Genomic DNA, 26637 nt, shown 5'->3' with positions numbered 1-26637 from the left:
TATGAGACAGAACCAACTCCACGGCACATAACAACAACAACAACACACACACACACACACACACACACACACACATATATATACTATTGAAGTTCTTAGAATGTCCATGTAGCAAGTGAGAGGTCCACCAAATCACACAGCCTGAAACAGGGTCAGACCAATTTAGGGAGCTCTCAGTGCTAAACAGCATTGTGCCAGTTGATGACTTGATAATTCAGTATCTCTGCCTTTCAAAGTCACTGAACAGAGAATATAGACATATTTGTAGCGTTTCTGTGGCTGTGGTGAAGGTGCTAAGTGTGGTGAGGCTCAGGCTTCTTCTAGACCAATTTATATTTAGTGAGGTAAGGTGGAGGCTCAGAGAAAAAGAGGAAGACTCCCAGTGAGATGGATTGGCCAAGTGGCAGCATGGATGGACTCAAGTGTGGCAACAGTAGTGAGGTTGGCCCAGGATCGGGCAGTGTTTCATTCTGCTGTGCCTAAGGTCGCTATGAGTAGTGTTAATTCTATGGCACCTAATGGTAACAACAACAACATCAGGAGAGGGAATCACTGGATGGTGGTGAATGGGCTCCATTCTTTGCATTCTTGCCTCTGAGATTAATGGAGCATCTGACTCCCAGGAGAACTCAACCAGTATTCCTTATCTATCTTGTCGTGGTGGCTACTCTGAGAAAGTTGCTTAGGAAATTTCTACCTTGGACATTATATGGCAAGGTACAATTGCAATGAATTAGGTTTTATCACAACTGCTTCCTCAGAAATCATATTCATTTCTCCCCATTATGGATTGAATTGTGCTCCCCTTAAAATAAATTGAAGTCCCAATCCCTGTACCTGTGAATGTAGTCTTGCTTGGAAATACTTGTATGTTGTTGTTGTTGTTCTCAATGAGGTCATAATGGAGTAGGTTGGGTCCTAATCTTAATCCCTTGAGTTGTTATTGTTGTTAAATCGAGAGTCAATTCTGACCCATAGCTACCCTCTATAGGGTTTCCAAGGAGCAGCTGGTGAGCTTGAACCACCAACCTTGCAGTTTAAACGACTTTGCAGTCTGACACATTAGCCCACAGCACCATACCAGGAGTTCAATCCCTTGAGTGCTGTTTTATTAAAAGGGAGAACAGAAACGGAAGCAGAGGAAGACAGGAGGAAGGCAGTATGGGAAGTTACATCTGCAAACCAAGGAATGCCAAGAAATGTCTGAGGCTGCCGGAAGCCAGAAGAGACAATGAATGATCTTCCCCTAGACTGAACAAGGAGTCCTGGTATGGTGCTGTGGGTTAATGCGCCAGACTGTAAAGATGTTTGAACTGCAAGGTTGGTGGTTCAAGCTCACCAGCAGCTCCTTGGAAACCCTATGCAGGGTCGCTATGAGGACGGCACTTCACAACAACAACAAGCCTGAACAAGGAGAACACAGCCCTCCCACCAACACTATGATTTTGTATTTTTAACCTCCAAAACAAGACATTTCTGTGTTTTAAAGCTACCTAATTTGTGATATTTTGTCATAGCAGCACTAGGTAACTAAAACACTCTTGATTTAGGCTATGGTTTCCCTTGTTCATGTGAATATACTTCATGTCATCATTGTTCTCCAAAACATTCACGGATTCCTAGCTCACAGTAAAAACCAGACTTTAACATGATCCCTGTGTTTCTTCTATGAGCTCATTTCCCTCTGCTCTCCTGCCTGCTCACATCCCGTCCTGGGACATTTGCATGTGCTCTTTCCCGCAGTACCTGCACAGTTAAGTTTCCTGTTTGGTTTTGTTGTTGTTGTTGTTATTGTTGTTTTCTGTTTTGTTGTTGTTGTTGCTGTTTAATATTCCACCAGTCATCTAAACAGCTCTGGTAGGCAGTGGTTACAAATTGGGCTGTGAACCTCAAGGTCAGCAGTTCAAAACTACCAGCTGTTCCAAGGGAGAAAGATGAGGCTTTCTGCTTCCATAAAGATTTACAGCCTCGGAAACCCTGTACAGGATCGCTATGAGTCAGAACCAACTTCATGGCACATAACCACCACCACCACCACCACCACCAGTTATGTAATTAAATTTACACTGCATTAAAACTTAGCCTCTTCCTGCTTACCTCTTCCTAACATATGACCTATTTTACTATCATCTGTCTCACCCAGTAGAATCCAAGCATGTTCCCTGAGTCAGCGATTTAATCTGTTTGATTTATTTAAATCCTCAGAGGCATACCTGAGCATGACAGACAGTAGGTACTCTCTGAGCATCCGATGTTTGAAACATTGAAAAAAAAAGTGAGTTTACTTCTATTTTGTTTTCATTTTATCCTAATTTACTAGTACTCCTAGTGTGGCACTGTGGGCTAATGTGCTGGACTGCAAAGTTGGTTTGAACAGCATGATTGGCAATTCAAACTCACCAGCTGCTCCTTGGAAACCCTATACAGGTTACTATTGGTTGGGACCAACTCAGCTCAACAACACTTAATAGCAGCAACAGCCTTGTGTTCTGGGAGCATAATGGTTACAAATTGGGCTGATAATCTCTAGGTCAGCAGCTCCAAACTACCAGCAGTTCCAAGGGAGAAATATGAGGCTTTCTGTTCCTGTAAGGATTTACAGCCTCCGAAACCCTGTGCAGGGTTGCTATGAATTAGAACTGACCATCCTGGTGTGGCACTGTGGGTTAATGTGTTGGACTACAAGGTTGGTTGAAACCTCAAGGTTGGTGGTCCAAGCCCACCCTATACAGGGGGGCTATGAGTCAGAATCAACTCGATGGCACTTGACAACAACATCCTCCTCTTAGCAGTGAAAATTAACAAGCTCACTAATCATTCTCTGTTCATCTCCTTACAGCTCTTCACCTTCCAGTCTTCTAACATCAATGCACTTATCGAATAATAAAAATAGAACGTTATTGAGTACTTTCTATATTGCAAGGACAAAGTTCATTGGATGCTTACAAGATTTTGAAGTAGATTCTGAATTTTTACATGTGGAAACCAAAGCTCACAGAGATTGAAGTTTCCTAAAGTCCCAGAGCTCACAAATGGTGAAACTGAGACTTGGATTTGGGTTCCTTTGACTTTAGATTCAGTAGAAGCAGGCCTCTGTGGGATCCTGCCCATCATATGAAAGCTACAACACCCTTACGTAGATGCAAGCTGCAGATATTCCTCACCTCTTTATCCGGGACTCGTATTCTATCTTCTGTTTGGTCATTTCCTGTTTCAGGCTTGAAACTAAACTGTGCAGTGCACTGTGGTTGCTGGTATTATTACCAACAAATGTCTCACTATTGTCACTGCTGCTGGTGGCACGACTACTTCGACCCCCTACACTTCTCCGGTCACTTTTGTTTTCATAGTCTCCAGGATGGGAAAGGTCGTCCTGTGGGGGACCATCTAAAACAGGGTCCTCAAAGTTGCCAACATAAAAGTCTTGTTCTGGACAGGTAGTGGTAGAGGAGCGACAGGAATTGGAGTTCTCAGGGAGGGAGATTTCACACGAAGAAGTTGACCAGGTGGCGCTGTCAACACTCTGTTTGTCATCAAGGTTCATCATGGAGAACTGTTGATGGACGTTGTCATAGGTAGAGAGCCTGTTGTGCTGGCCTGACTCTCCTGCTTGCTCTTTCTGCTTGTTGTCCCTCAGAGTCACATAGCCATTGGGCAGCCAGCTCATGCTGCGACCATTCATGGAGTTCCCAAGACTGTCAGCGTTCAAAATGCCCATGCGCACTGTTCCATTCTGCACACTGTGTGTTCCCATCTTGGTACCAGACCCCTTCAGTGAAGAGGTCCTTCTGGCCTGTAAGCTCCCATTGGGGGTAGTTTGGGTTTTCTCAAGACCTTCTGCATTACTGCTGCTGAAAGACCCATTTGTGACTATGCCACTGCCCTTATTGAAGGCTGGGTTCTTTTTGACCATGAGAGGGGGACTCCTAGAGACATCCAGCTTGTGAACGCTATTTCGAGGGCTGCTGGTTTTGTTGCCCGATAGAGCTGTGGGGGATCCATTATCCCCACCACTTCTCTGGGGAGACTCTGACTTGTCCCAAGAGCATCGCCGTCCAGGGCTGTCCTTGGTATTATTGTTGTCTTTGTTCTGTAACTGACCCATGTTTGCTTTCTTCTGAATTTCATTGTTGTTGTTGCTCACTCCATCCTGGGGTTTACTTTGTTGTTCTGTGTCTTTGGGGAAGAGGCAATCATGTTTGCTAATCATCATTGACATCAACTGCTGAACCACCACAGTACCTGGGGGAACATAAGAAACAAACACTATGAGTAAAAAATGTTGATTTATTTTCTATTTTGAATGCTATTCTTAAAGAACCACATTTAAGTGAGCATGAAGCATAACTGTTAGCAATGCCGATCTATATTCTTAAAGGTAACATGGAAATGCTGTCATTGTTGAGTGCCGTGGAGTCAGTGCTAACTCATAGTGACCCCATATAGGGTTTATGAGGAGCAACTGGTGGGTTTGAACCACTGATCTTGTGGTTCATACTGACCTTGTAGTCAAGTGCTTATCCTAACATGCCACACCAGGACTACAAAACAGAATTAGAAGCTAAAATTTCCTGAGTATTTAATATGCACCAGGAACTATGCCATACACTCTACTTTTGTTAGTTTATTTGGATTTTAAAATAGTTCTGTGGAAAGCTATTGCTATTATCTTGTATTGCAAAGGTTAAGTAACTTTGCCAAAGTCATAAAGCTATTAAGGAACAGACTTAGGAATTTGGGGAGTTGTCAGCCATTATTTCTTCAAATAGACTATTTCCAAAGACTAGGATCTTAATCTTCATTATTAAACAACATTTCTTACAAGCATGCCATTTATTTATGTAAAAAAAAATGTTTTTTAAAGGAAGTCACTCTGTCTTCTGCATCTGACAATTGGCCAAACCATCAAGATCCTTTAATCATATTTCTAAACAAAATATTACACAACCTTTAGTGGATACATGGTCCATCTTAATAATTTATGTCTGAGCATATGTGTGCGTGTTAAGTGCCACTGAGTCAGGTCTGACACATAAAGACTTCGTGGTGTAGGGTTTCTGAGGAGTGGCTAGTGGATCTGAACCACTGACATTGCAGTTGACAGTTCAGTGCTTATCCTACAGTGCCAATTAAACCTCATATTGTTTTTGTTCATCATTAGAAAACTCCAGGATATTTTATGAAGTTTATCCAAAATGGCTGATTAAGAATCTGCAAACATCCTCTCCTCTAAAAATTCAGTGAACACACAAACAAAAAATTTCAACACCAGGACTCTCATGGTAATGTTTTTATTGTTATTGTTAAGTGCATTACCTTATTCAAGAAAACCAGCTGATCAAGAAGAACAAGTTCTGTGGCATTTTAACTTGCCTTATTCTCATCTCCCAACTTTGCAAGCAACTTTGAAAATTCACTGCCTATATTGTTGTTGTTAAGTACTGTCTTGTCAGTTCTGACTCATAGAAACCCTATATAAGTTTTCTGAGGACTCATAGTGACCCTAATAGGGTTTCTGAAGAGTGACAGTTGGGTCTGAACCACCAACCTTGTGGTTAACAGGCCAATGCTTATCCTTGCCATATTAGGACTCTCACCATTAAAGCAGCAAGAGTAGAAGTAGAACTCCTTCAAAGACTAATTCCCAGGTAATTGTCATTATCTTACTAGTCTAGTGGTTGTCCTAGTGTGGTGTTCTGGATTGGCAGTTCAAACCTCCCCACTGCTTCTTGGAAACCCTATATAGGGTTGCTATGAATTGGAATGGATTTGATGGCACTGAACAGTATCAACAAGTGGTTGTCTGGAAGACTCCACTCATAAGACTTGTCTTCCACATGATTAGGAAATTTTGTTTGTTTCCCAGGGACATTACTCAAAAACCATCAGCACCATTTTTCTTTAATTTCACAGTAGCCTGAAACACTGGATTAACAGTTGGAACAAACAATAGGCTATCTAAAAAGCTCAAATGGAAAATATTGGGAGTAAGATGTATACAATGCACTTTGAAAAACTCTAGAATAGTCTTAGGAATTTAGAAGAACACCTGCATGCTTATGGTTATTTGCATGTCTTGGGTTGTGTCCAAGCTCAGGAGTGATCAGGGAGGTTCTAAGTGTTAACCTTGATACTTTGCAAAAGTAGAAACTGGTATTTAGAGAAGAGTTGCAAACATCTTGAATTACTGTGGATTGCTCAAAATTCACTCAGAGCTCCCTGGCAAGGACTGGGGATTTATTGGTTCTGAGGTATTTAATAGAATTTCTCTTCACTGATACGATAATCAATAACCAGATCTGCATTGGAAGAAGTGCAGCCAGAGTGCTCCTTGGAGGCCAAGACGGCCAAGCTTCGTCTCTCATACTTCAGACATATTGTCAGGAGGGACCAGTCTCTGGAGAAGGATGTCATGTTAGGTAAGAAAAAGAGGAAGACCCTCAATGAGATGGATTGGCAAAGTGGCAGCATCAATGGGCTCAAGTGTGGCAACAGTTGTGAGGTTGGCCCAGGACTGGACAGTGTTTTGTTCTGTTGTGCATAGGGTCACTATGTATCGGTACTGACTTGATGGCACATAACAACAAACAATAACAAGGAGTACTGGTGTGGTGCTGCGAGTTAATGCCTTGGACTGCAAAGTCAGTTTGAACTACAAGGTCAGCAGTTCAAGCTCACCAGCCGCTCCTCGGAAGCCCTATACAGGGTTACTATGGGTCAGAATTGACTCTACGGCACACAACAAGTACAACAAAGAGTCCTGGTGTGGTGCAATAGAATAAGCAATGGTCTTCAAACCACAGATTGCTGGTTCAAACCCATCAGCCACTGTTTGGAAACCTTATACAGGGTCTCTATGAGTCGGAACCAATTCAACAGTACTTATCAACAATAACAACAAGATAATCAAAGCAGTTCAGATGGCACTGTAGGACAAGCACTGGACTGCTAACTGAGAGGTCAGCAGTTCACACCCATCAGCTACTCCAAGGGAGAAAGGTGATCTGCTTCTATATAGATCTATATATTTGGAAACCAAATACAGGGTCATTATGAATCAGAATCAACTTGATGGTAATGCGTTCTTTTTTTGTTTTCTTTACATTGAGATGTAATCCAAACTGAAGGCTGTGCTCTTTGACCTTCATCAGTAAGTGTTTTAAGTCCTCTTCACTGTCTGATAGATATAGTGCCAGAATATGAGCCCCTTAGGTTGGAAAACTCTAGATAGAGTGACACAATGGCTGTAATCATGTGCTTAATATAGGAGATTGTGAAAATGGTGCAGGTCTGGACAGTGTGTTCTTCTGCTGTACTTAGGGTTGCTATGAGTCAAAACTAACAACAGCAACAAACAAACTCACAATAGGCAACAGACAGCAAAGAAAACCAGACTTAGGGATGGGGAGGATCAAATTTTCAGATTTCCCACAATGTTATGTCATTTAAATATCAATTGATCAAAACAAATAATAATACACGCAGAGCAGAAAGTACGAAATGATCTTTACTCAAGTCACAATAAAGAGTTTCAAAACAAACAATGGTCCATACACAGGAAAAGAGTGGTAGAGACTGACCCTGAAGAAGCCAAGACATTGGAGTCACCAGAAAGATATTTTAAATTAGTACCATAAATGTATTAAAAGAACTGAAGGAAACCAAGTCTAAAGAAGGCATGACTCAGTGCAAAATGATATGGCGCTTCTTCAGAAAGCTGGCAATAGAAAGACTAATGACCTAGCAATCCCACTACTTGGTATATACCCACAAGAAATAAGAGACAGGAAACGAGTTGATATATGCACGAAGCACTATTCACAGTAACAAAAAGATGGAGACAGCCTAAATACCCATCAATGGAAGAATGGACAAACAAATTTTGGTACATATACTCAATGGAATACTATGCAATAATGAGGAATAAAAATGAATCTGTGAAATACCTTATAACATGGATCAAGCTGGAGGATATTATGCTGAATTAAAAGGACAAATATTGTATGTGATAACTATTGTAAAAACTCGATAAAAGGTTTTCACACTAACAGAAATAATCTTTGATGGTTGCTGGGGTTGGGAGGCAAGGGAGAGAGCAGGCATATGTTAGTTCAGGTGAGGGCAATATACAAAAAGTGAGAGGTTAGCAGAAGAATGATGAAGACAGGTGAAGTCAGGGAGATATGCAAGGGCCAGAGAGGATCGAGGTAAATGATGTTATATATACAACTTGGAACAATGGTGTTCTGTGGGTAGATACCTGGACAGATACACAGGTTGGACAGTATACCTACAGTTATATAAAGTTCTGAAAAAGGATACTTGTACATGGGTATTAACCTTTGCTGCAAAAACAACAATGAATGTGGTGGAGCATACATACAGCAAGCAAAATGAGGAAAACGTAGATATTATCAGGCATCTTAAGACAATGTATTTCTGGGCCTGGGGCCTTAGGATCATAGTTTCAGGGAGCATCATGGTCAACTGGCATAACAGAGTCCACAAAGACAGTGTTCTATATTCTGCATGGGTGAGTTGCAGTTGTTCATGGTAGCAATTAGCTACCATTCTTTGATGATTACTGGAGGTGAGAGGGAGGGAAGTGTTAATTCACAGGCTAGAGGGTAGACACATGTTAGCTTGGGTGATGGGGAGGGCAATATACAAGAAGGGGGGTGGAGCAATATATAAGAAGAGGTAGGGTGGCAGAAGAATGATGAAGACAGATGAAGAGACAGGGAGGTATGCATGGGTTAAAGGGCATAGAGGTAAATAATGATACATATAAAACCCTGGAATACCAGTGTTCTGTGCATAGATACAAGGATTGAAACATAGGCTGAATGGGTAAGGGGGGAAGAGTGGGCTATATATGCATGCATACATATATACATGGAGTCCTGGTATGGTGCTGTGGATTAATGTGCTGGACTGCAGAGTCTGTTTGATTCACAAGGTTGGTGGTTCAAGCTCACCAGCCACTCCTCAGAAACCCTATACAGGATTCTTATGGGTTGGAGCCAACTTGATGACACTTAACAACCACAACAACACACACACACACATATATATATATTCCCTAAATATATATAACAGTTTGAAAGAGTATTTGTACATGAGCATTTACCTTTCTGCAAACACAAATATGAATGTGGTAAAGCATACAGCATGCAAAATGAAAAAAACTCCCTAGGTATTATCAAGCATCTTAAGGCAATGAGTTGATGGGCCTGGGGACTAAGAATCACAGTCTCAGGAGACACCATAGTCAGTGGATGTAACACAGTCCACAAAGACAATGTTCTACATATTGCTTGGGTGAGTAGCATCTAGGATCTTGAGAGCTTATGAGTGGCAGTCTAAGGTGCAGTTGTTGGTGTCTCCATGTGCAGAAGAAAGAAAAGTAATAAGAATCAAAGAGGCTTGGAATCAATTAGTCCAATGGACTAACGGAACATGCGAACATCAGTCTCTATGACTCTGAGACCAGAAGACTCTGAGACCAGAAGAACTAGACAGTGCCCAGGTACCACTACCGACTGATCTGAAAGGGATCACATTAGAGGGTCCCAGGTAAAATAGTAGTAAATAGGTAATAAAATTTAAAAAAATTCACTAATAATGAAAAAGACTGGATGTACTGGAGAAACCTGAGACTATGGCCCTTGACTACCCTTCAGGTCTGGAAAGAAACTCACCCTCGTAGTTGAGTTTCAGCCAAGTAGTAAATAAGCTTCTGGGATAGGACAGCAATACTGGCAAGATATGCTCACCATGGAATGGCCAATGATTCAGGATCAAAAGGGCAACATTTTCCTAAGGACAAAGTTGAGAAGGGATAGGAAGGAGGGTGGAATGGAAACAGGAACCACAGGGAGGAAGTGAGATAACTGTTGTTGCCTGGAGGGTTTGTAACCATTGAGATGAAACAAAGTGTATGATTTGTTGAATGTAACAATGGTGATCTTGGCTGTAAACCTTCACTCAGTTCACAATAAAAAGTAACAACAACAACAACAACAAAAACAAAAAGAGTAACAGCTATTTTCGCATCAGAAACTACGTAAGGCAGACGCAAAAGGATGACATATTCAAAATGTTAAAAGATTGTCAAACAAGAGTTCTACATCCAGCAAAACTATCCTTTAAAAATGAAGAAGAAATTAAGCTATTCTCTGACAAATAATGAGAGAATTTGTCACTAAATATACAAAAGCTTCAGGTCATTTTAACCTAGGAAAAATTCTTCTAATGAGAAAGTAACTCTCATGTACAAATGAAAACATGAGGATTAGTGTTCCTTTCTAATTCTCCTATTTTGCTCTCTTCTGTAAAATACGAATTAGAAATCAATGCCTTACACAGTTACAGAAAATAATATAACTCAGATAATAGTGGATAGAAAACTGATACCCTTCAAAAAGTTCATAGAAAAATGCCATTATTTTTTAATTCCACTTTTCCACAAACTTTCCAAAGCCCCTTTGTCTATATTTTGATTTGGCTGTCACAAATGCCACTGACTGCCATCAGCCAGGCTTCGAGAACAGAAGTTGGAATCCCTAATTGCCTGGAAAACTTCTTCAATATGATTTTCTTCAATGTATTCACAATAAAACTGTATTGGCCAATGTAAACATCAAGTTTCTTTGTTTTGGTGTGGCTCTGTGAGATAAAGCATTGAATCACAAGGTTGGTTTGAAATGCAAGGTCAGCAGTTGAAATTCAACTGCTCCTCGGAAAATCTATAGAGGGTCGCTGTGAGTCTGAACCAACTCCATAGCACTTATTAATGACAACATGTCAATTTGAGGAGTTAAGTATCCTTATATCATGCTGATAAGAAGCTCCCAATGGTAATCCTTGATCAACATACACAGGAGAACACGTTTCATTTTTATTAGTAAATGTAGTTTCTATATAAAATACTTAAAACCTGAGATTTGGTAAAGGAAATTGTGACAAAGTCTTCTAACAATGCATATTTTAACTGAAACCGCTTCTAATCACTCAATTAGGGAATAGAAACCTGACCTGGTGAGGTTCACACTAGCTAAAAGTAACATCTGGACAAGGGTGTTTAAACTCAAAATTTTAATAGCAGAAGAAGTACGTTCTATCCATCTAAATCCTGCACATTTTTGCTGTGATGATTCAAAATCTACAATATATTTACACTGTGTAGGCATAGGTCTGTAGGTACACCTGTGCCAGGTCTGATTCTGCATCAAGATTGCACAAAATTTAATGTTCACATGAATTACCTGGGACCACATTAAAATGCAGATTCTGATTCATTAAGTCTGAGAAGAGGTCTGAGATCTTGTATTTTTAACCAGCTACTAGGGGACTATGGTCGCATAGTGGTTACGTATCGGGCTGCGAACTGCAAATTCAACAGTTCGAAACTACCAGCTGTTCCGTGGGAGAAAGATAAGGCTTTCTGTTTCTGTAAAGATTTACAGCCTCGGAAACCCTGTACAGGGTCGCTATGAGTCGGAACTGACTCCACGGCACACAACAACAACAAGAACAAGGAGACACTGGAGTCCTGGTGTGGCACTGTGGGCTAATGAGTCAGACCACAAAGTTGTTTGAATTGCAAGGTCGGTGGTTCAAGTTCACCAGCTGCTCCTTGGAAACCCTATACAGGGTCGCTCTGGGTCAGAATCAACTGGACAGCACTTAACAACAACAACATTAATAACAGACTAGTAGTAACTGGCGTTACCTAGAAACTTTTTGTTGTTGTTAGGTGCTGTCCAGTCAGTTTCGACTCATGTTGTTGTTGTTAAGTGCCGTCGAGTCGGTTTCGACCCATAGCGACCCTGTACAGGGTTTCCGAGGGTGTAAATCTTTAGGGGAGTAGAAAGCTTCATCTTTCTCCCGCGGAGCAGCTGGTAGTGTCGAACCGCTGACCTTAAGGTTCGCAGCCCGATTCGTAACCACTACGCTACCAGAGCACATAACCCATAGAGATCCTATATAGGGTTTTTGAGGAGCGGCTGCTGAGTTTGAACCACCTACCTTGTGATTCAAATGACCTTGTGGTCCAGTGCTTATCCTATATAGTTGCTACACCAGGACGCCAGAAAGTTTTTTGAACTATAAAATATCAGGGTCCTTTGCAGACCTACAGAATCAGAATTTCCATTTTATCAATATCCTCGTGTGATGCTTGTGCATGTTAAGAATTTAATCAACACTGTGATAGATAGAAATATTTCACTTACGTCTTCTCATTTTAATTTTCAACATTTTGTCATATCAACATTTTGTCTTATCAACATTTTTCAGATAAGGAAATCAAGGTTCAGAGAGATAAAGCTGCTTTCTCAAAGTCACACAGATGACAAATGACTAAGTCAAAATTCAAAACTTGCTAATATTCTGAATCATATATTACCGTTGTCGTTCAGTTCTGTCAAGTCTGTCCCAACTCATAACAACCCTGTATAGAGTTTCTGAGGCTATAAATCATCTTTCTCCTGAAGTACTGGGCTTAAACCATTGGCTTTGTGGTTTGCTGTACAATATGTATTCTCCAGAGCCACTGCACTCCCCTAAATCATATACTTGTCCTTTATGTAAGCTGTTGGAATTTAAAACAGTAATAGTAACAAATAAGCTGAAGGTATTTCTAAATAGAAAACTGAAAACACCTATCAGTTACAGATAGGTGTAACACCTATCAGTAATAAATCATTGTCTTTAGTTTTCTATTTAGAAATGCTGAGTCACCATCAATTATTGCAGAGTCAAAGGAGAAAGAAGAATGTTTGGCATTAATGGTATTCTATCTCCATCTTTCACCGTTAAGTAAGTCTTGACTGTCATTCTATTTTGAATGCATGTAGCAATGACTCAGATAAAGAGATTTTAGAGCAGTAAACCACTGCCAACACCACCCAAACTGTGTACCATATTTCAAGGACATTGCATACTTAATTCTATTTTATGATTTGCCCATTATGAAATGCAAACTTTTAACGGCTGTTGTTGTTGTTTGACACTGTTGAGTCGGTTCTGATTCATAGCGACCCTGTACAAGGATTCGGAGTCTGTGAATCTTTACAAGAGCAGAAAGCCACGTTTCTACCATTGAATGATTGGCACTCTCCATGACTCTGCCTAGGATTTTGGGAAATGAGAGCTTCTTCTTGTCATTGTAGTAATAATTTCAGAACCATCACTGCTTTACATCATCGTTATAAACTGTTCGGAATATTGAATTATTTGAAGAGGGACATTCCCAAGGTTTCTGAGAGGTGTCTGTGAACAGTCATGCCAAAGTGTGCTTGCCACAGTAACAGTGTCAGAGCCCTAGAATTTGAGACTTTCCTTTTTCGTGGTTTGGGAGGCTTTGCTTTGTTCTACTTTTCAGGATAAAAGGAGCTCTGGTAGTGTAGTGGTTAAAAATCGGGCTGCGAACCACAAGGTCAACAGTTCGAAACTACCAGCTGTTCTGTGAGAGAAAGATGAGGCATTCTGCTCCCGTAAAGATTTACAGCCTTGGAAACCCTGTACAGGGTCGCTATGAGTCGGAACCGACTCCATGGCACACAGCCACCACCACCACCAGTACCTTAAAGGGCAGTAGTACCTTACTAAGGCGTCCTGGTGTGGCGCTGTGGGTTAATGCGCCAGACTGGAAAGCCGTTTGAACTGTAAGGCCTTGGTTCAAGTTCACCAGCTGCTCCTTGGAAACCCTATACAGGGTCGCTATGGGTCAGAATTGACTCGATGGCACTTGACAACAACAACCTTACTAAAGGATGTTTTTAAAATTACCATAGCGATTCAGGACAGACTAGCTTGCTAGTAATAGTGTGTGCCATTGTGAGCATAATATGTTGTTTTCCCTTTTATTCCCTCTTCCCATTTGTTTTCTTTCTCATGCTGATGAGAAATGTTGCTGTTATTAGGTGTGGTTGAGCTGGTTCCAAATCATAGCAAGCCTATATAGGGATTTTGAGGAGTGGCTGGTGGGCTTGAACTTATGGTTCAAGCAGACTTTGTGGTCCAGTGGTATAGAACCTATAGAAGAACCAAGTAATGAGGTCAGAGTAGTTATAATCACCAACCCATATTGAAGGGTCTGAAGAGATATTGGAGTCACACTGTGCAACACAGCCAGAAATTCCCCTGCTTCATATAATTAAATACAGGTTGAATTTAAATACCATATTATAAGCAGTTTTCTTTATAACAATTGGATAATCATTCAAATTTCCTTTAAAGATATCTGTTGCCATTGTGGTTGCTGTTAAATGTTATTAAGTCGGTTCTGACTAATAGCGACCCTGTATAGGGTTTCTGAGGACCGGTTCGTGAGTTTGAATCATCAGCCTTATGGTTAGCAAGGTACTTTAAAATAGATATATATTTAGTTTATATAAGTGTGTAGCAGTTTATGCAAGAGTTTTAAATTTTTCCAGTGAATACTTTTATACTTACATAATTCAGCATGTCAGCAGCTCCAGCTAGGATATCAGATGAGTTCTTACAAATACGTAAACATCACCAAATCACAAAATATAAATGTTCCCTCATGTCACTTTATAGTTAGTCCATGACCCCTAACTCCTATTACTGGAAGCCACTGATCATTTTTCTCTTGCTAGAATTTTGCCTTTTCAATAATTTTGTATTAACAAGGAGCTCTGGTAGCATAGTGGTTATGAATCGGGCTGCGAACCACAAGGTCAGCAGTTCAAAACTACCAGCTGCTCCACGGGAGAAAGATGTGGCTTTCTGCTCCCGTAAAGATGTTTAGCCTTGGAAACCCTGTTCAGGGTCGCTATGGGTCAGAACCGACTCCACGGCACTTAACAACAACAACAACAACAACAGTATGTAATAAGGAACTCTAGTAGCATAGTGGTTATGATTTGGGCAGTAAACCACAAGGCCAGCAGTTCGAAACTACCAGCTGTCCTGTGGGAGAAACATAAGGCTTTCTGCTCCTGTATAGATTTACAGCCTCAACTGACTCCACGGCACATCACCACCACAGTATGTAATCATTTTGTTAGAATGTTGCTGCTACATGTACCATTTCTTTTCTTTTCTTTTTGATTTAATAAAATTTTATTTTTCAAAGTGTACAGTTGGTTGGACCTGTTCATGCATCTTTACCAGCAGTTGGGGCATCTCCTCCCTTTGTGTTTCTAGAGTAAATTACTTGAGCTCTGTGTTTTGAAACCAGCTTGATAAGTCCTTTACTAAGGAGCTCTGGTAGCATAGTGGTTACGAATAGGGGCTGCGAACCACAAGGTCAGCAGTTCGAAACTGCAAGCCGTTCCACGGGAGAAAGATGAGGCTTTCTGTTCCCGTAAAGATTTACAGCCTCGGAAACCCTGTTCAGGGTTGCTATGGGTCGGAACTGACTCGATGGCACTTAACAAGAACCGCAAATCTTCAGTCTGTCAGAGACAACAGCTGGTGTTATGAGTTTATAGTTGGGCACTTCCTTACAGAGCTTGTCATACATGGCTTTGTCAAACAAGACCAGGTTATTAAGCTTGTTCCAAACTTTCCCTTTGAACCACTTCTTTATGGCCTTGCCCCCAGATTTATTCACTGGGTCTTTGTCTTTCTTGGCTAACTTTCTGGCATCTTTCTTCTTCTTGTCGTCCTTGGAAGGCATCACGAAGCTCGGACAGGAGCTACAACTGGAGCCTAGCTAAGATGTCTGACAAAAAGACTGTACCATTTCTTTTTGAATTAACTATTTTTTAATGCCGATTAATAGTCCTTCTATCAATGTACCTTAATTTGTTTATTTATTCACCAATCACTCATAGACTTGCTATGACTTAGAATCAACTTGATGGTAAAGGTTTATTGACCAACCCGTGGACCAATGAGGTAGTTTTCAGTTTGAGATTATGATGGATGAAGTTGGTATGAACATTAGACTACATATTGTTGGTGAACATGTTTCCATTTCTTCTGAGTAATAACTTAGCACTTTTTCTCTGCTGGGTCTTATGGCTAATGTACATTTAAAGTTTTAAGAACTTGTCTAAATATTTCAAAGTGTCTCCAACACTCGGCCTTCCTACCAGTCATACTTGGTGTTGTTTATCTGAAGCTTAACCCTAGTGTGAGTCCACGTGTGGCACAAATGGTCAAGTGCTTGAATACTAACTGAAAGTGGTCAGCGCCATACCAGTATATATATATTTAGGAGTCCTGGTATGGCACTGTGGGTTAATTGGGTTAATGTGGTAGACTGCAAAGTCAGTTTGAACTGCTAAGGTGGGATTCAAGCTTATCAGCTGCTCCTTGGAAACCCTATACAGGATCACTGTGAGTCAAAATCTACTCAATGGCACTTAACAACAGCAACAGCAAATATGTATAGGTATAATATATATAGTCCTGGTGTGCTGCTGCTGGTTAATGCAATGGCCTGCAGTATATATATTTGCCACGGTATTTTTAATTGCTTCACATTCTCTTGAAAGCTGGATATTGAATAAGACAGACTGGGGAAGAAATGATACGTTTGGATTATGGTGTTGGCAAAGAATATTGACAGTACCATGGAATATCATGGAGTCTTGGTGTGTTTCTGTACAATAAGCACTGAACTGCTAACCTCAGGTCAGGATTGCAAGCCCACCAGCCACTTATAAGAAACACTATACCATGTAGTTATGAGTCAGAACCTACTCAACATCACTTAACAACAACAACAACATGGACTGCCAGAAGAAGAAACGCATCTAATATGGAAGAAGGACTGCCAGAATGTTCCTTAGAAGCATATGTGAAACGACTTTGTCTCTTGTACTTTGAATATGTTGTCAGAAGGGGCCAGTTCCTGAAGTATGAACTGACAGTGAGAGCCCAACAATGGACTCATACATAACAATAATTGTAAGAATGGTATAGGACTTGGCGGTGTTTCATTTGTTGTTCACAGGGTGACTATGAATCGAAACCAATTAGACTCATAGTATGTGTTGTTGTTGTTATTGTTGTTGTTGTTAAGTGTTGTCAACCCATAGCAACCCTGTATAGGGTTTCTGAAGAGCAGCTGGTGAACTTGAACCCCTGACCTTGTGACTCAAGTCGACCTTGCAGTCGTACGTATTAACCCACAGTAGCACACCAGGCCTAGGTTAGATAAATGTTGCGTCTATTTATTATATTTTAGGAGCTATTTCAGCCTCAGAGTTTATTTGATTAAATTGCAATGTTTTGTATATAACATATGGGGCGAGTGCCTAGAAGGTCACAAACACAAGTAGGAAGTCAATCAATTAATTCAAGTCCAGTGAGATTTCTTTCTTGTCCTCCTCTATTCAAATCCTCAGAGATGCTAGAGCAACTTTTCTGAAGTACAAATTCTACCTCAAGAATATTTTCCAAATTTCCTACTTTGTGTTCTTATTACCATTTGAACATTTCATATATATAAGAATTTTCCCATTACATTACAATTAAATGTTTAGTTTCCTGATGGCAAACTTTTCATATTCACATTTGCAGTTCCAGGTTTCATGAAGAGCTTACACAAATTAAATAAGGAATATTTATTAAATGGAGAAATGCTGAATGAATAAGAATATAAAACTTATATAGGAAAAAATCTTTTTGGTCTTGAGTTACTCAGAATTTATTTGGACACAAAAAGTACTAACTGCAAAAAAATTTGATGAATTAGATTTCAGAAAGTATTGTCTGGTAGACAAAAAGGCAAGTTGAAGAGAACATACTAATCTGACCATGTATTTTATCAATGAACTTGCATTAAGAGTATATACAACACCCATGCATCATAAAAAGAAGGCAACTCAGGGGGAAGACAATGGGGAAGAGATTTGAATAGACAAAGGAAATATACAAATTGAAGATAACACGTGGAAAGGGGCTCAGTATCTTTGGTCATGGTTGCTGCTGTTGCTAAGTACTTTTGGGTGGGTCCCGACTCATAGTGACCCTGTATAGGGTTTCTGAGGAACGGATGGTGGGTTTGAACCACTGACCTTGTGGTTGACAGTCCAGTGCTTGTCTTACAGCACCACACCAGAAATCCCTTTGGTCATTGTTGTTGTTGTTACATGCCATCGAGTCGGTTCCGACCCATAGCGACCCTGAACAGGGTTTCTGAGGATGTAAATCTTTACGGGAGCAGAAAGCCTCATCTTTCTCCCATGGATCAGCTGGTAGTTTTGAACTTCTGACCTTGCAGTTCACAGCCCGATTTGTAACCACTACACTACCAGAGCAAATGCAAATTTATGTTACAATGAGATGCAACTATGTTTCCTCTGAAAACCAAATATATAAATAAATAAAAACCAAATATATAAAATAAATAAGTTGCCATCATGAAGCTGATTCTAACTTATGGCAACCTCATGTTCTGCAGAGAAGAACGGCACTCCACAGGGTTGTCAGAGTATGACCTTTGGAAGCAGATTGCCAGGCCTTTATTTCTGGGCACAAATACCTAGGCAAGAGTTAGGCAAGCTCTTAAAAATTTAAATGTACACTAGCCATAAGACCCAGCAGAGCAAAGTGCTAAGTCGTTACCTAAGAGAAATGAAAACATGTTCATCAATGAGCTATAGTCAAATGTTCGTAGCAACTTCATTCATCCATTCATCATAGCTCCAAATGAAGGCATATTTCAAAAGGTTACTATTTTCAAGAGAGAATTCTACCCTCAGATAAGGTTAGTCTTTTAAAACTAGAACATTTACAATGATTTATTTAAAAAGTTAGATATAGCTTCAAAAAACATAAATCAAATACAACTAAAAATATTGCACAATCTATAGCGCTAAACTTGGATTGAGCAAAAAAAAAAAAAAAAATGCTCCTAGTGAATTATAATATTGACCTAAAATCATTAAAAATTTTTTCTTTACATTTTAAAAAAGGAGATGATAATTACCATTGAAGATAAGAACATAGAATATTCAGCTTGATTTGAATAGTGTATATAAGGCAGTTAGAGTCTCTGTCAAAAATTGGATGCATAGGATAGACATTTTTCACATTTTCTATCCTCCATGTAAAACCATACATAAAACCAATAAAACAACGAATCAACCAGACAAATAAACAATAACAAAATGGAACTGTGTTCCTCTTAGTCAATCCCAATGGAGGAGAATTTGCTTGCCAGGCCATTACAGCTTGATAACATCAACAGATTAAGATCATTTAACTGTGGTATAATCCTATGCTCATGTAGTTATTCTAGGATTGATTTGATTTCCTGGGTATATCTTCCACACAACGATTCCTTGCTCCTTATAGGTGCATGTCAACTAAACAAATAATATTTTTATCATATTAAAATTTAAAATATTTACTTTGACAGATTTGTGACAGAAGCAAAAAAATATTAAAGTTCAAATGGAAATGGGTATCTTAGAATTTTCAAGAAGGAAATGTACCAGTAAATAAAATCAATAAACTAAGGGGGAGATTTATTTTAGACTAAATAAACTGAATGAAACTAAAAATCATTATTCTTTCTCTTTTCCCCTCCCCTATTAAATTACCAAATGCTTAATTAGGACAATTGGATTAAAATAATTAAGCTACCAATGACTACAAGAAAAGTGCCAAGCAATCAGGCTGTTGGAAATATACAGAAGGAGTAGATAATTGTAGGAAAGAATTTGAGGATCTTTTCTACTTTGGAAAACAAGAACAGCTTCAGTTCTATGAACAACAACACATATGCAAATAAGCAGCAATATTTTATAAGTATCATATTCCTGTACCTACCCAGAGAAGTAAAACCAAAGATTATTAAAAACATATTAATGGAACATAATAATGTATGCATTTTTTGACAATTGCATCGGTCTCACAATATGGGCTAGATTTTACAAGTTCTTGGACACTACTTTACAAATGATTGATTTAATTTCCATTGATTTCTGTAGCAATCATTCTGTAAATTATTATATTTGGCAAGTTTTAAAAAGCCTGTCTTCCACAAAAGAAAATTGTGCCTTTAAAGAAATTGGGTTACCGTGGATTCATCTATCTCCCTAATTTGTTCAGAGGAGCAACAGATGAGTCTTCATCTGGAGAGGATGTGAGATCACCATGTACTTACCCTCCATGATGGTTAAAGGATCTTCCACTTTGGGGCGTAGGATATTAGGACCAAACACAGTAGCCAAGTTCTGCACACTCATTTTGTTAACTCCTGAATAGGATTGTACTTCATCCAAGAATCTGAATGAAACAAATGGGACAAAAGTTACCATTGAAAGAAATGGATCATTGGGAAATTTAAGGACCAGAACTATACACAAGGATGAACATAGAGACACAATTATTTAGAAATGTAAACGTCTCTAAAACAAGTGTGGTAAGAAAATATTGCAAATTATTAAGGAACAAACTCAGGGGATCATATAAAATATCACCAATGTCCTGGCTGGCTTGGTTTCTGTCATTCATGGTAAGAAGTGTGTTTGAACAATGCTAATATGTACCAGAGAAATAAGAATATAGGTTCACTTCCAATGTCTCAGTAAGTATTATGTTTATATGAGGGGCTTAAAAATTCATGGGAAAATAGAATGAAAAAATAACGGAGTTTTTCCAGGAATATTTTGAATCCCCCTTGTATGCATATCCAATTTAAGAACTGTACAGATCATACGCATTAGGCAAATCTGCTGCACAAAACCTTTTTAAAGTGTTGAAGAGTGAAGATGCCAGCTTGAGGACTAAAGTACACCTAACCCAAGCCATGGTATTTTCAATAACTTCATATGCATGCAAAAGCTGGTCAGTGAATAAGGAAGACAGTAGAAAAATTGTTGCTTTTGAGTTATGGTGTTGGAGGAGAATATTGAAAGTAAGATGAGCTGCCAAAAGAGCAAACAAATCTGTGTTGGAAGAAGTGCAGCCAGAGGGTTCCTTGGAGACCAGGATGGCCAGACTTCGTCTCTCATACTTTGGACATACTGTCAGAGGGACCGGTCACTGGAGAAGAATATTATGTTTGGTAAGATGGAGGGTCAGAGAAAAAGAGGAAAACCCCCAGTGAGATGGATTGACAAAATGGCAGCATCAATGGGCTCAAGCGTGGCAACAATAGTGAGGTTGGCCCAGGACCAGGCAATGTTAATTCTGTTGTGCATACGGTTGCTATGAACTGGTACCAACTTGAGGGCACCTAAGAACAACAACAACAACAGATCAAATGAAAAATTCCTTATTTTAGAGAGGAAGAATCAATCTTTTTTGCTTCATATTTAGAATTAAAATAAGTGATCAAACATAATTTAAAACTCCAGTTCTACCAAAAACAAAAAAATTATAAGAACAAATTGTTTTGATTTATTAAGTGGTGATGTATAAGTCCTGGTGTGGCACTGTAGGATAAGCACTGGATTGCTAACACAATGATCGATTGTTCAAACCCACTATCCAGTCTTCAGAAACCCTATACAGGGTTGCTATGAATCAAAACCAACTGATTGGCACTTAATAACAACAACAGACAAGACCAACCCAGTTGCTGTAAAACGATGGTTGAGGTGAAGACCTTTTTTGGAGTCTTAATGTGGTGCTGTAGGATAAGCACTGGACTTCTAACCAGTTCAAACCCATTAACTACTCTTTGGAAACCCTACACGGGGTTTCTTTGAGCCAGAACTGACCGAACATCACTGAACAACAGCAACAACAAAGAATTAAGAGTCATGGAGTATCCCTTAATAATAAGTATTGTTTTTGTAACCGTTTAGTCTTTTAATTCTTCAAGCCCTCATTATTTACACAAAAGCTTCTATTCTTTCATGGCATAGAAGTTAAACTGATGCGATAAGTAGAAAATGATAAAATAAAGTAACATTTAAAGAGAATAATTATGTGCCAGTCATGTGCTAATTTGTTAAATTATGAAAATACTTCTGTGAGGAACAAACGGCTATTATGTCTATTTTACAGACAGAGACATCTGGAATCAGTTTGGTTAAATATCTTCTTCAAGGATACAGAATGGCAGAATTAATGTTTGAACCCTTGTAGTCTGAGCTCTGGTAGCATAGTGGTTAAGTATCAGGCCGCTAACCTCAAGGTCAGCAGTTCGAAACTACCAGCTGTTTTGCGGGAGAAAGATGAGGCTTTCTGCTCCCTTGAAAATGTACAGCCTCAGAAACCCTATATGGGGTTGCTATGGGTTAGAACCAACTCCAAGGCACACAACCACCACCACCAGTCTAAATCCAGAGTCTTTGCTCTTAACTAATACCCATGACCTGAAAAATGTGCCAGTTTCTACATGTTCCACACAACCAGAAGTGAAACTGAAGCATAAAAAAAATCAAGCGATCCTTTCTTACTTGACAGATTTGAAATTAAAATTCGGCTCAAATGTTTCAAGAGTGATTATGTTTTTCTAAATTGTTTCTTACTTTTTCAAATCCAAGATCCTGTTTGCTTCCTAAACATAATTTTCACCATAAAACATTATGTTAGGCTTGTTGGGCATTTCTTTTGTTGTGGTTGTTAAGTGCCTTTGAATTGATTCTGACCCATAGCGACCCTGTACAGGGTTTCCAAGGTGTATATCTTTACCGGAGCAGAAAGCCTCATCTTTCTGCCATGGAACCACTGGTAGTTTTGAACTGCTGACCTTGAGATTAGCAGCCCAATTCAGAAACACTACATTACCATAGCTCCTTTGGGCATTCTTATTGGATTATATTTGACAATGAAGTTCATATTGTTTGGAATTACTTTCACAGCTCATAGTTTCCATTCTATTGAACATCAGAGGGGGGTTCAAAAAGTTCATGGGAAAATGGAAGTACAAGATAATGGAATTTTTCTATGAATTTGTCGAAGTTCCCTGTATATCTAATCATTATAAAATATTATGTATAAATGATACACTGTGCTGAATTAAATTTTCCAATTTTATTTTAAGAAGGCTATCAAAGATATCCTGCTATGAATTGTAGCAACAATGATTAACCTCATTATTTAAATATACTGTAAGTTACAATTTTATATAGTGGGTTTCTGAAACAGGGGTACAAACTCGGCCTATCCTAAGTCTTAAGTTTATCATGGTGACTCAAAGAAAGTTTGACCAGATGCAATTATTATTATAACATAATTGAATTACAATGTATTTCCTATGAATCTTGAGGTGAAAGAGAAATTGGAAGAAAAAAAAAACAAACTATAATGTTTTAAACTCTTCTATAGATGTTCACTTGAAAATATAATTTAATTTTTGAAACAACTCTGTGAAATATGTATTTTCATCACCATTTTTCTTATTAGGTAGGACCTTTAGACTGAGACAGGGTAAGGCAATTGCAGAAATACACATTAGTTGTTGTTGTTATGTGCTGTTGAGTCGGTTCCGACCCATAGCGACCCTGTACAGGGTTTCCAAGGCTGTAAATCTTTACGGGAGCAGAAAACCTCATCTTTCTTCCACGGAGTGGGTGGTAGTTTCGAACTGCTGACCGTAAGGTTCGCAGCCCAATTTGTAACCACGATGCTACCAGAGCTCCTTGTAGTCAGTAGAAATTGGATTTCTATGCAGGTCTTCCGCATATCAAGTTACATACTTTTTCTCTTACACAATGAATGGTATTCTCTCTGTATGTTACAAACAGCATAAGTAAACAACCAAAGCAGCATATATTTAATAATATGTAGAAGCAAACTAATGTCATAAGCATCAAATTACAAAATCAACCAATTTCAGTGATTATAGAAATCTGTGAGATTACCTAGTCATACCTCTTCATTTCACAGGAATTCAAAAGAGTTAAGTATTCAACAGCATGTGCTAAATTCTTGTTATTATATGCCAGAAAGTTGGTTCCGACTCTTAATGACCCTGTAAAGGGTTTCCAAGGAGCAGCTGGTAGGTTTGAAACAATGACCTTGCAGCTCAAACTGATTTATAATTCAGTGCTTATCCCACAGAGCCACACCAGGACTCCTATGATAAATTAATGTCAGGCTAAATAATACACCAGCAAATAGTAATGACAAAGTAGTAAATTAGTTCAGGCATGGATACAGTTAAATACTTTATTTTTTAGAATAGCAGCTTTCAACAAGGGTGCCAAGACAATTCAATCAAAGAAAAGAAGAGTTTGCTTTCTTTTGTTTTGTCTTCAGGTGAGTTCTTACCTGCAAATATACTTGAGGAGGTTGTAATTGACCACTGGCAAACTCTTCACTTGCTTTGCTAATTCCTTTACACCCTGAGTACAAAGAAGAAGGGAATCAATATTCTCCAAGTGACAGCCTTAGACAAAAGCTGGTAAGAAATGGATATAAAGTTCTTATTGTTGATTTCATATACACTCAGTAAAGGACCCTTTCCTGAAAAGTAGTTATCATCACAGAGCGCATTTGAGAAATATTTTTTAAATTTTTCATGTAAGTACTATCTGTGGAGAAGCAGATTTAAGTAAAGCCCTTTTAATAATTCTGACATGTGTTCACAATTGATTGGGAATGGAAAACATGCTAATATATATATATATAAAGAGCTGTATACAGTGAGTGGCTTTCCCTTTCTTAGGGGGTCTGGAATGTGTTGGGACTGATTCAGTAATAATGAGTAAAAACTCATTGTTAAGACAAAGACCCAAATTAAAAAATAGACAAGGAATGATAAATAAGTCTCTCTGGGTTGTTGATGCCTGTTGCTATTGTTAAATGCTGTTCAGCAGGTTCCAAATCATAGTAACCATGTATAGGGTTTCCAAGGAGATAATGGTGGTTCTGAACTGTCAACCTTGTGGTTAACAGTCCAGTGCTTATCCTACAGAGCCAAACTAGAAGTTCTAGGATACATCAATTTAGTAACAAAGAAGGTTGGAATGTCTTATTCACCTTGCCAATTCATAAAGGAATAATTTTTTTTAAAATTCTTCCCATTGCAGAAAATTCAATGGATAACCTAGTCTAATCTATTCTTCTCTATATAAAGAACCATGTATTAAATATATTAAACTTTAGGAGACACACAGTCTTTGTCTCAACTCTTCTGTTGTAGGACAAAAACAATCACAGGCAATATCAAACAAATGGCACAAAAGTGTCTTAATAAAACTTTGTTTACTAAAACAACAGCAGTTTTTGACAAGGGTACCAAGACAATTCAATGGGGAAAAAAGTCCCTCCAACAAATGATCAGGAACAAATAGATATTGACATGCAAATTAATGAAGCTGAACTGTTTTTTCACACTGTATACAAAATTGAACTCAAAATGGATTATTATCTAAGTGTAAGCTAAAAGCTATCAAGTTTATAGAATAAAATGTAGGAGTAAATTTTTGTGACCATGGGTTAGGCGCTACCATGTTAACTATCACACAGAAAAAGTAAGCAACATGAACAATTAATCAATTTGACATCACTAATATTTAAAACTTTTTTTTTTTTGCTTCAAAGAACACCATCGAAAAAATAAAATAAAAACTCACAAACTGGGAGACAAACATTAAAAACCATATATCTGATAAGGGACTTATATCTATAATATATAAAGAATGCTAACAATTTAGTAATGTAATTACTAATTTTCCAGGAAAAATTGGAAAATGACATGAACAGATAATTTTCCAAAGAAGATCACAAATATCAGTAAGACATGAAAAGATGTGCAACATCATTAATCACAAGGAAATGCAAATCAAACCACAATACATTAGAATGATTATGATTACAGACAGATAATATCAAGTGTTGGTGAGGATGTAGAAAAACTGGAACCCTCACACATTGCTAAAGGAATACAAAATGATGTAGCTGATTTGGAAAACAGTCTGGTAGTTCCTCAAAACATATAGCTGCCAAACAATCCTACCTCTCTAGTATATACCCAAAAGAAATTAAAATATATGATCACATAAAAACTTGCATATGATCACAAAGGAATATTGTATGATCTTACTGATATTAAACAAGCAAATACTGTGTATAGAAACCAAAGATAATTAGTGGTTACCATAGGTGGGAAGAGGGGATAAAAGGGGTAGTTTTTACTGAGGAGGCATTGAGTTTTGATGATGGCATCATTTAGAGCAGACTAGCAGTTTTACTTGAAGAATGGTAACAAAAATCACTGAAATAAACATGTAGGAATTATTGAATTAGCAAATGTTTTGTGTGTATGTTTTTGTCACAATAGGAAAGAGAGACATACAGAATGTGGAAGGCAGGCAGGCAGAAATGAAGCAAAGTAGAAGTTCCTGACTGAACTGCAGAGGGTTGGAATGTACAAGAATGTTCATAGCATTATTCTTAACAGTCTGATAAATGGATAAGCAAATATTATTTGCTAATAAAAAGAAAGTTCTGGTATAAACTAAAACATGGATAAACTTTGAAAACTTTATATTAAGTAAAATAAGTTAATCATAAAAGACCATGTAGTGAATGATTCCATTTATCAGAAAAGTCTAAAATAGGCAAGTGTATAGTAACAGAAACAAAATCAGTGACTTGTCAGTAGCTGCATGGAGAGAGAAATGGTGAGTAACTGCAGCTGAGTGTGGGCCTTCTTTTGGGAGTGATGAAAATGTCTCGAAATTAAATTGTGGTGATGACTGTACTACTCTACAAATATTACAAAAAAACATTTAATTTTGCATT

General features: G+C 38.6%; 1 protein-coding gene across 4 annotated transcripts in view; it reads right to left on the bottom strand.

The window, feature by feature from the left end:
- ARHGAP24 (Rho GTPase activating protein 24) overlaps positions 1–26637 on the bottom strand; it is a 625449-nt gene that overhangs the window by 9100 nt on the left and 589712 nt on the right. For all 4 annotated transcript variants that reach the window (XM_006867733.1, XM_006867735.1, XM_006867736.1 and 1 more), the window contains 3 exons: positions 24160–24233; positions 20099–20220; positions 3165–4242 (listed from right to left, as the gene is read on the bottom strand). In XM_006867733.1, coding sequence (XP_006867795.1) covers positions 3165–4242; positions 20099–20220; positions 24160–24233 — 1274 coding nt within the window. The remainder of the gene's footprint in view (positions 1–3164; positions 4243–20098; positions 20221–24159; positions 24234–26637) is intronic.

This window comes from Chrysochloris asiatica, unplaced genomic scaffold (assembly GCF_000296735.1).
Source record: "Chrysochloris asiatica unplaced genomic scaffold, ChrAsi1.0 scaffold00109, whole genome shotgun sequence".
Taxonomy (NCBI): Eukaryota; Metazoa; Chordata; class Mammalia; order Afrosoricida; family Chrysochloridae; genus Chrysochloris; species Chrysochloris asiatica.
The sequence above is the reverse complement of the archived record's forward strand: the minus strand, read 5'-3'. Positions and strand labels throughout refer to the sequence as shown.